Source organism: Ceratotherium simum, chromosome 3, assembly GCF_057802395.1.
Source record: "Ceratotherium simum simum isolate JZ-2026a chromosome 3, ASM5780239v1, whole genome shotgun sequence".
NCBI classification, from domain to species: Eukaryota; Metazoa; Chordata; class Mammalia; order Perissodactyla; family Rhinocerotidae; genus Ceratotherium; species Ceratotherium simum.
Genome location: NC_141902.1, coordinates 45,457,341 through 45,468,898, shown reverse-complemented (window position 1 = coordinate 45,468,898; position 11,558 = coordinate 45,457,341). Strand labels below are relative to the sequence as shown.

Below are 11,558 nucleotides of genomic sequence, written 5' to 3'. Positions count from 1 at the left end.
CATATCTTTTTTATTCCTTTTTCTATTTATTTTTTAATTCTTTTCATTTTTTTAGCTTCCTAAATACTTTAAGTTGTTTTCTAATAAGCATAACTTTAGCTGAATCCCACAAATTTTGATATGTTGTGCTTTCATTATCTTTCATTACATTCAGTTAGAAAACTTTTCTAATTTTCCTTATTATTTCTTCTTTGAGCCATATTTTATTTAGAAATGGATTATTTAATATTTAAGGATTTTCTAGATTTTTTTTGTGACTGTTTTCTATTTTACTTCAATTGTGGTCAGAGAACATACTCTAAATGATTTTAGTTATTTGAAATTTTTGAGACTTGTTTTATGGTACAGTGTAGGTCCATCTTGGTGAATGTCCCATGTTCCATTACTTAAAAAGATTCTGTATTCTGCAGCTGTGGGGTGTAGTTGTTTTATAAATGTCAATTAGGTTAAATTGCTTGATAATGTTGTTCAAATCTTTTATCTCCTTACTGATTTGTGTGTGTATACCTGATTCATCAATTACTCAGAGAAGTGTGTTAAGATCTCCAACTATAATTGTGGTTTTGTCTATATTTGCCTTTAGTTTATCAATTTCTGCTATATTTATTTTATTAGATACAAACACATTTAGCATTTGTATGCCTTCTTAATGAATTGACCTTTTATCAACATGAAATAACCTTATTTATGTCTGGTAATACTCCTTGTCTTGAAGTCTACTTTGCATGATATTAATGTAGACACACCAGTTTTCTTATGGTTAGTGTTTGCATGGTTCTAGAATTTCCATTTGTTTCCTTTTTAGAATTTCTATTTCTCTTGAAATACCCCATCTCTTCATGCGCTATAATCCAATCCATATTGTAAAATCTTTAACATATTTATAATAGTTGTTTTAAAGCCCTTGTCTGCTGATTACGGTAACTGGATTCTCAGTGAATTGGTTTGTATGGACTGTTTTCTCTTGATTATGGATCCCATTTTCCTTCTTCTTTGTATGTCTTGTAGTTGTTTTGTATATTAGACATTATGTAGAAAAAATTGTAGTGACTGAAGTTTAATTTAGTTTAGTTTAGTTTTCAGAGAACACAAGCCTTTTTCCCTCCTTGGCATTTAGAGTAAGAGGCTGATATTTTAGAATTCTCCTAAACTTGAGTTGAGCTTTTGAGTTGGAAGCAGCTTGAATTAGGTTAAGTTTATCTGTGACTAATCCAACCTCCAACCTGCCCCTTCATAGCCACCTCTAATATCTTGTCAATATTGAGTTGGGACAAGTTTGAACTGAAGTTTTAGATATTTTTGGTTCACCTTTAGAGTCAACTCTGTCAGAGCCCTGGATCCCAAGTTCTTTAAGAATGTGTTGGCCTATATGTGTTCTCTATCTTTCCAGCCCCTGCTCCACTGCTGCATTTTGATGGAATTCAGAAGTGAGGTGTTGGGGCTGGGGAAGGATTGTTTGGCTGAGTGATTTGTTTTTGCATTTGGGTGTCTTTCAGACTCCAGTTTGTTCCCCAGCTGCTGCTGACGCCTAAGGCCCAGCTGATTTTTCTTCATCTCTGCAAAGTTACTGCACCATGGCAGGCCACCTCTTCCCTCAATGGATGCGCAGAGCTCGCCACCGGGTAAGGAAGCTGTCCTAGCTTTATGCTTACTTATAAAGGGAATGTTTCTTTCTGGATTTCAGGTCATCGAGGCTTCCAGGTAGGGTGGCTTCATGGGCTTGCAACTTGCGCAGTTGCACAGGACCTCGTGATTAGAAGGACCCTACACTTGGTTTAATGGTCTGATGTTTCCATCTTACAATTCTTAATAATTTTTGAACAAGAGACTGTGCATTGTCACAGATTATGTAGCCAGTCCTGTTTACTGGTATTCACCACTCTTCACAAACCCCATAAAAAAGTAAGATTTTTATTTGGTCCAGGTTTTTCTTGTTGTTACCATGGAAACATAGATATTTTGCATCCTTCTACCTCTTACCAAGAGCAGAAATCTGTTTAATTTATGCTTCACCTCCTTTTAAATTTCTCCCTAGAGAACTTTGGAATTTTATGTTGAAATTAGCTGAAACTTTCCTCTGCAAGTTTCACTTCCTTAATTCATTTTTCTAATTCCCTTTAATTGAAATGTGGGTATTATTTTTAGTGCTTTGTACTAGAAGTTGTTTGGCAGCCATTACAAGAAAAAAAAGTCAACATTTAAATTGTTTTAATTAGGCTCCTTCATATTCTGTGCATTTCAAAATATACTAATAGTTTCCTTCTAGCCAAACTGCTATACTCGCTATCCCAGGAGATATTATATCATGAACATTCTTTTGTCTCTAAGCATTCTGTGCACACCATATCTCTTATTTCTTACCCGTCTCAATCTGACCAGGCCTAGAGTTCCTTGTTTTCCATAAAATTTTCTTGACAGCTCTATGCATCTTTGCTTCTGAACACTTATTTTTTATAATGATTGTCACATATGTATATTTTTTATTTTCTGTTACTGTATTATCTGTTATACATTTACTTATATTCATTATATATTTTAAAAAATATTAAGAGAATGAAACAGTCTCTTCAACCTCAAATGTGTAGTTATTTTTATAAAACATGGCTTTGTAATTTTGTAATCTCGATCATTTTCTCTATTGATGTGAAATATGTGTTTTAGTAAATTAAAATGTAATGTAATTTTTTCATGCATGTTATCATCAGACCATTAGGGTATTATATTAGGATATTCTGAATTTCCTCTTGCTTTTGTCTTCTCACTGCTTTTTCATTCTCTAGAAATGGTTTTATTATTTTTTTTAAGTATCTACATATTTCTCTGACATTCATTTACTCATTTGTTCGTTAATTTATGCATACTGCAAGTACTTATTATGCACTGTCCAGGGACCAGCCCCTGTATGAAATTTTGACAGTTCAGCAGTGATTACACCATTGTTTCTGTTCTCATAGAGATACAAATCAGCTGTGTGTTACCATAGAGAATATTTTTGGGGGCCAAGGAAGTCTTCCTAGAAAAAGTGACTTTTAATTTGATATTTGAAATAAGAGTTAAGTAGGCCAAGAAGGGATTGGAGGGAGAAGGTTTGGGACAGGGGGCCTTCTAAGCGGAAGGAAGAATGTATACACAGTCTCTAAGACGAGGAAGAGCAAGATGTGGTCTCAATTAAAATTAATTTGTCTAATGAAAGAATATATTTTCAACTTACAAAGAAACTATTAATAAAAATTGGATTATTACTTATTACACTGAAGCATCCAAATATTTAAATTATTTTCACCATGTCACTAGTGTGGCTTTTTAAGTACTTCTTCAGCAAGAGGAGCTTCTTATTATATTTTTGGCTCTGGATTTATTGTAGACACCATCCAAAATACCCCAGAATATCTTGGAACTCTTGTAGGAATTTGAAATGAGGACATTCAGCAGGATTCGTGTGGAGCTTTTCTCTAGGAGCAGTGTATAAGAGGGAAGCTTTTTACAGAATTTGGTTTGGAGATTCAGAATCTAAACATTGATCTCTGTCCTTTTTTTCAAAGTGCAGGAACTTTACAAGGTGAATATTTTACAATATCTTACGGTTCTGAAAATTATGACGTGAGTCCAATATCATAATTTATTTAAGTAAATTATGTATAAGCGTCATAAACAATCTGAATTTATGTTAATGAGAAATATTGATTTTATTTCATTAGCAAATGCAAGAACCTCCAAAGAACGTTGAAGAATTCTTAAAGCTTCAAAATTGGGTAAGTAGAGCATCCTGTTTTATGTGCCAGTACATCTTTGAAAATATCAGTTATGGAGATGTAGAAGGCCTAGGCTTAGGAAAAGGCTTTAAGAATAGAAATTCAAGAAATACGTTTCATGGTGGGAAACGTTTATAAATATTTATCTCCTTTCACTAACCTTTTTGTTGTAGTCATTCTCTCTTGTCAATATTCTATACTATTTTTCACTTTTAAAAAATTCTAGCCCTATATTCTATCAGAAGAATTATACAGACATTTCTATATAATTTTGGTAATGTAAGATTTTTGTCTTACACATTTATACCTTAAACAATATCTGACAATTATGCTTACTTACCTCATCTATCCATGCACCACAGCTTAGACTCACAGGTAATTTGCAGAGGTGTTGCATCAATATTCCTTGATTGTTGAATCAGAGTATAATATTCAAAATATGTTTTCACGTGGAAAGTTCCAGTTTCCATTGGTAGGTATAACTACTAACTTCTGGGTTTATTGGGCTTGCTACAAGTTTTCCCTTGGGTCTATGCACTTGTGAGCCTGAAGGTCAGGTTTGTTTTGCACTGAGGAGTGTCAAGGGCTAAGATAAAGACATTGGTGTGGAAGACAGAGAGAAAAAGGAGGGTTTTTTTAGGAGGTATGTACATATTTTGAGTAGATTGGACTTGAAATAATTTGCACCTATTTATGCTTAAATATATGCAGAATTTACTATGACAATGGAGTTTCAAAAATACGTATTTTTAAACATCCATTTTCTCTTCTTATATTTGCTTAAATATATATATTTTTTAAATGTTTTGAAGAGAATTGAGTTCCTTTTAGGAGCAAATAGGAAATGAAAACATTCCTAGTTTACAAAAGTTTTTTCAGTCACTTTTACAGAGCCAAATATTTCGAACTACTTTTAGGACAAGCTTTTGCAACTGTTTTTATTTAAATAATGATGGAAATGTGCTATAGCCTAATCACAATGTTTGAGGTTTTTTTTAATGCCAAGGAGAAAGGATTATAATTAAAATTAAGCCAAATTCAGCAAATAATTATGGCGACATTTGGACTACACCATCATATATGTTTGAGGATCCATGATTTCAGTTATTTCTAATTATTTGAAGTGGAAAATTCATAATTACTCTGTTTATATTAAGAATAATACTAACAAAATCAAGATCTTAGGTCTAAGCCAGCCCTTCATCAAAGATAGAATAAAATCAAAATTGAAGCCATGTCTTATTAATGGTTTGTAAGTAGTACCATACAAGGTATGTGAAGGACAGCATCTATATTGATAGCCTTTAATTTTTGTCAGCAATTGTAAAACAACATACCCAGTTTACCATTTTGTCATTTATGGGTTTATCTGTAAATTTTTTCATATTGTCTGGATTTCCCAACCAAATACTTGTATTCTGTAGTTATTTTTCTTAATGTTTGACTATGTCTATGCATTGTCAAACTATTGGATATTTGAAAACATTCAGGAATAAAATAACTAGACATTTAATATTTTGTTTGCAGACAAGGCTTTTGTCTTATAAACAATGGTAAAAAAGTAATAACTTCCTCAAATTCATTTAAGAAATATTTTTGAGCACCTACTGTGTGTCAGGCACATAAACAATTAGAATATAACAGTGAAGAAAAACACGCAAAGATCCCTGCCTTCGTGGAGCTGTCATTTCTTTAGAAATGACGCATATTATAAACAAACAAATAAAATAGAAGAGAAATAAAAATATATTCTAAACTACTTACAGCTTCTTTGAAAGTCTATCTATTTAATTTTCTTCTAAAATATGAAAGCAAAGATATATATCTGCATAGTAGTGTAGTGGTTAAGAACAGAGGCTCTGGTGTCAGAATGCCTGTGTTCAAATCCCAGTTAGAACAGTACCTGGAACCTAACGTTAGCTATTAGTTTCTCATGTCGTATGCTTTATCTTTTATCACATCATCTAAAGCCCTCTCATTTTGGCCAATTTCTGTGATTTCTTTCTTTCTTTTGTAATTTTAATATTTTATACCTTCTCCTCTTATATTTCACCTCTTCCTATCTCTTGTTATTGTTCTTTGTACCTTCTTACCTTCAATCATTTCTCTTCTCATTTCTGTATTGATCAATTCCTACATTCTCTTCCTGCTTCTGCCCCTTCACTCCGTCCTATTCTGTTTCTATTTTTATAAAAATATTTTTATATTTTATTTTCGTAATATCCTTTTGTTCCACTAGTGATGTATCATTATCAATTCTCTTACTTATCCTATTTATTCATTAATTTAATAATTTTTATTCACTACCTGCTATTTGCCAGATTTTATTCTGCAGACTGGAGATACAACAATGAACAAAACAGAGAAAAATCCCTGCCCTTGTGGAATTTACATCACCTCCCCCTTCTGCCCTATTTCTCTCTACTGTCACATTTCTTTATTCCTTTTCAGTTCTTTAGGTAGTGAAGAGTTGGTTTGAATTCCTTCCTTATCTATATATCACATTTGATCTTCCCTGTTATTTATTTCTTATTCTATATCTTTTTATCCTGCTCTCATGTGACTTTTATCTGGTAGTATTTTAATTCATCTTCTCTTAGCACATCAGTGTCAGTTTTTGTTAACAGGCCTGCTAGGTTTATAATCCAGACCTGAAGGATACTCAGATCCCTACTGTAATTTTTCTCATAGAATCAAAGGTACTTTATGATAGAAAGAATAATTATTTCAATCCCATTCTCTTTATTCAGAGAACAGCTTGTTTTATTTATTTGTTTGTTTATTTATCCATCCATCCATTCATCCATCCATCCATCCATTCACTTAAATCCCTCCGTATATTAAAGCTTAAGATAAGAGAAGAAAAGCTGATCATAGTTACTTCTTCCTCTAACCCTAATCATGCTTCTTATTTCTTACCTTTTATTTGATTTCAGCACTTATCTTTTGGGACTTAGAACATGGGTGAAGACTTAACCATATATTCAGTAAATAAAATCTCTCTCCCAACTTCAGGAGAGCCCTTTTGTCTAGCTACTAGGCTCCATCTCTAGTTTTGTGCTAGTATGTAATATTTCGTGCTTCTGCCACTGCCAGAGTTTAATTGCAGTAATTAAAATAAACATAACAAGTACATAGCCAATTCTTCCGTCACAGACCTTGTTTTAAATAAGATAAATGTTTTCCTGAAGTTATCACTGAGAACTGTAGTGCTATAATGTAGAATTTAACTTTTCAGGGAACAGAAATTTCCAGTCCAATTCTTTTGTCTCTTTGGAATTGGAATGCGTTTGCTTTTAAATTAATATAATCACTGTGGACTCTGGAAGCTTCAACTCTAGTAGTGTGGATTTTCTCTCTGGCAGTAATGACATCACTTTTGCCTGACAGCTCGTCTGCCTATTGACTACTAGTTGACCCCTGTTTCCCTTCCCTAGGTCTGGCTACAATATTTACTTTTCAGATAATATTCTATTCAAGCAGCGTCTGGTTGAAAGCAAAATAGAAAGGAATGAGGAAGGAAAGTAATTAGAGAAATGAAGGGGAAAGGCAGATGTGATCTACTACAAGATCATCACCTTGTATCCATTTAATTGTACAGCCACAAGAATCCAGTGAAAGAATCAGTGCTTATTTAAACATCAGCTTCTCCATGTTAATGGCTTTGGGACCACAGTCAATCCATTCATTACCTTGGTAAAGTAGAGAAGACAGAGTCCAGTCAGGCTTGTGGGATTTCAGGATGCTTTTTTCACCTCATAATATACTTCAATATCTTCAGAACAGGGAATGTGATATCTCAAGTCTGGCATAAAGGATACATTTTCATAAAGGTTTGCGCATATTGTAAAATTTTTTCAAATTTATTTCCATTTTAGCCTCTCTCCATTCTCCCTACTCCCCTAACAATAGCAACACACGGCCCATAAGGATTATTTTCAAATGTGGCTGTCATTCTAGTTTGACAGTGTTTGTCTTCAGGGATTGTATCCTGTGATCATATCTTATTCTTCTGAGATCTTTGTATTTTTTGACAGATAATATGCAGATTTTAATGCTGGAAAACTTCCCCAGGTGGTTATGTGTCTTGTTTAAGTATACATTTGTAGGATTTGTGAGAGGGCACTTATGTATCTAAGAAAAATTCTCTTTTCAAAAATGGCAGGGGGGCCTAGATCCCTCTAGGAAAGTTTCCTAGCATTAAAAGCTGGGTATTATTCAGGTACCTGTTACCATCAGAGAGAACAATTCATAAATAAGGATATGTATGCTGAGTTTAGGAAGCTTTTAAAGGAAGAAAAAGAGAAGTGGAATAGTCTAAGGCAGGTTTAAAGTTCCTGATCTGCAGACTTCAGATGTATTCCCATTTAGCTAAATTTCCGGAATATCTTACCCAAATTCTAATAAAGAGTTTCATTTTGTGCAAATATCCTACCATTCCAGAAAACATTCTCTTACAAATGTTTAAATATGTCAGTTAACTTTGTTTTGCTATTAATAAATTGTATTAAAAGATAATCTTGTATTTAGAATTGCAAATATTAATGTTGTGATTCCCCGTCCCTTCCTTTCATTTCCCTTTCTTTTCTTCCCTTTCTTTCCTCTCCTTCCCTTCCTGAACAATTTAATTCTAAAGCAATTTGGAGGCCAAAACAAGACAGGTATCCACATTGGCAGGGGAAAGGGGGATGTGCTGTGGTAGCCCAGAGCAAGCTATCTGAACTCTACCCGATGAGGAGGGTGTCTATGTGACACCACAGGTGTCAGAATCTAAGGGAATGAGAATGGTATCCACCTGTGGCCCAGGGTGGGGAGGCCGTTCAGGGAGGTGAGGAGGTAGGCTGTGGCCTGGTATGGGAAGTCAGAGCCCAAGGAGAGGTATTGAGGGTGTTCCTGCAGAATGGGCAGCCTGGCATAGGGTGTCAGAGCCTAAGCTGGATGAGAAGGGCATCCACATAGAAAAGAGGCTGGCAGCAGGTAGGAGAGATTGGTTGCCTGAAAAGATTGATCAATAAGTACATATGTTAAGGATAATAACAGCTAGATTTTCCACTGTTGGAGATGGTAATTGTAATATGCAAAGAGAGAAAACTAGAATGTTTGGAATTCAAATTAGGGGTATCAGTGTGAACTTGTGGTTTTAAATACATAGAGGTCATGAGAAGACTGAGGAACATTGTAAACTAAAGAGGACTAAGGACACATAAGTGTAAACGTAATGTGTGATACTGAGCTAGATCATTTTGCTATAAAGGGCATTGTTGGTTCAGTTGATGAAACTTGAATAGAGTCTGAGGATTAGATAGGAACAATGTATCAGTGCCAATTTCCTGATTCTGATGGTTATATAGGAGAATGTTTTTGTTTTTAGTCAATACACACTAAAGTATTCAAGGATGATGGGGCATCAGTTAAGTAAGCAACTTATTTTCAGGTGATTCAGGAAAAAAAAATTTGTAAAGCATTTGAAACTTCTAAAGTTTATAATTGTTTTGAAAATTTTTAAAAATACATTTAGTAAAAAATAATGCTGTGGAATAAAATTTCGATTTTATCTCCTTGATTTTGAATTATATTATTTAAATTCATTAAAAATTAAGTTGTATTCTCTCGCATTTTTTGCAGGATTATTGGCCAAGGGAAATCCACTTTGGAGATAATGATAAATGGTTATATACTCTGAAGAAAATAAAAGAAGATAGTTCATTAAGTTCAATTTGTTCACATCTGTGGGGAAATGTCCCACGAATAGATAATGGAATCATGATCATGGAGTCACGATTAGAAGAATATTCAATTCTTTTGAAAAACCATGCCTCTAAAATATTTGAGTGGGACAGTGTAATTTCCAGGACAAGTAAACTTTATTTTTTATATGAGTAAATTAATGGTCAGTTGTGTGTGTGTGTGTGTGTGTGTGTGTGTGTGTCTGTCTGTCTCTGTGTAAGTATTCTCATAAAGAATGAAATCCTAAGGTATAAAATATCTAAAAACATGTATTTTATTTTAAGACCTTTTCATTTCTAAATAGTCCAATACAGATTTTTAGTTGAACATGAACATGTGGATTCAAAGAAAGTGTTGCTAGGACAAAGCCTAAAATAGCGTCAACTTTGTTAAGGTGGAGCAGAGGTAGCCAAATATCAGTGAAACAGGGTTGCATCAGCTGATATTGGTTCTAGAGACAAGCAAATCAGCAAGGGTCAGGATATAAGAAGGGAAGTACCTAAGACCTAAAGTAAAAGGGGTGAGAGTTGACCTACATGAGCTAGGTTAGCTCGTAGAAAGTATTTAGCATTCAATATTGTATAACTGCAGGTGGAATGAAAAGCATATCTGCAAGTAATGATAGCTGTTACTTCTTTCAATATTTGTGTAACTTTTTTCTTATCTAATTGTATTTATTAACACTTCCAAAATAGATAGTAATGGTGATTCTTGTCATAGTCTTGATTTAATAGGTAAACATTATATATAAGCCTTAATGATGATGATATTGGTTGTATTTATAAAGTATTTTCTATGTATTAAATAAATTTACTTATATTATTTAGATATTTAATATCTTTTTTTGGGGCCTTGATTTTTCAAATTCTAAGACTGTGTTAAGATACACTACTGTTAACGTCACTACTGTTTTACCTTAAATTTTCTTATTGAATTTTTAATTATTTTTTAATTTTAAAAAATATTTTTGAAATTATACAAACTATATATATAGCTTATATATGTATCTATATAGAGAGTATATATAAAGTAACCGTGAAGCAACCAAATGTAAGTGGCTGAGCTATTTGAAAAACATGGGCTTGTTCAGTAGGAAGGGATTAAGGTAAAACTTTAGATATAGGAGTAAATACTAAAGACCTATTAGTTGGAACTTGACATTTCTAAAAAACAAAAGGAAACAGGAGATATGATAGGTATTTATTCATTCAAGTAAGAATGTGTGTATCTAGCATTATGCTAACCAAAAAGCTAGTTGATCTCATTGAATAGTTTCATATATAATTTCTTTTTTTTTTTTTTTACTGTTAAAGGCTGTGTGTATATATATATGTATGTATGTTGTGAATTATTTTTTTTTAAGGTTCTCAAGGAAAATTGGAAAGACACAAGGCATTTCTAAGGAAGTATCATAAGAAAAAGAAGATAATGGTATGGTATTTCTTTTCATCTTCCTTGAAAAATTATATTTTCACAGATAATATAATTCCATAGATAAGCACTGATAACATTTTTTGAAATTTTCTTTTAGTCTTTTATCATCTGTCTGTCTATCTCTGTGTTTTTAAAATAGCTGGACTCATATTCTACTTTACACACTTAGTATTAGAGTGTTGGCATTTTCACATCACTGCAAGTTACTTGAAGACTTATTTTAATGTATATATTCCATCCTCTGGTTGTTTAATAGTTTATAACATGTTATACTTAGTAGTACAGGTCCCATATCAGTCCTCTTCCTTTAGAAAAAATTAACAATTCTTTTTGATTACCTTTAGAATGACTTTGTAAATTAAAAAAAAAAATCTCTTTGAGAGTTTGATTAGAATTATAATAGACTTTTGAATTACTTTGAGAAACTTAGTCTTTTTCAAAAATGCATTCTAAAATTATACAATATTAAAGCTATAAAAACTTTAAGTGCCACTAGTCCATACATCTCATTAAATGTTATTTTCAAATTTTAAAATTACTTTTATTGTTTTTTCCTGATTATGACTTAGTCATTTTAGAAAATTAAAATAGATAACACTAAAAGGATAAGCATCCTAATTCTAGCACCAATAGATACACCACATA

The 11,558-nt window shown here is 32.8% G+C and overlaps 1 protein-coding gene across 2 annotated transcripts in view; it reads left to right on the top strand.

Moving 5' to 3' along the window:
• The first annotated feature begins 1,298 nt into the window (after window positions 1-1,298).
• FAM227B (family with sequence similarity 227 member B) overlaps window positions 1,299-11,558 on the top strand; it is a 206,498-nt gene continuing 196,238 nt past the window's right edge. For both annotated transcript variants that reach the window (XM_087427054.1, XM_014780403.2), the window contains exons 1-4: window positions 1,299-1,622; window positions 3,699-3,752; window positions 9,378-9,609; window positions 10,843-10,910. In XM_087427054.1, coding sequence (XP_087283180.1) covers window positions 1,575-1,622; window positions 3,699-3,752; window positions 9,378-9,609; window positions 10,843-10,910 — 402 coding nt within the window. In that variant the 5' untranslated portion in view covers window positions 1,299-1,574. The remainder of the gene's footprint in view (window positions 1,623-3,698; window positions 3,753-9,377; window positions 9,610-10,842; window positions 10,911-11,558) is intronic.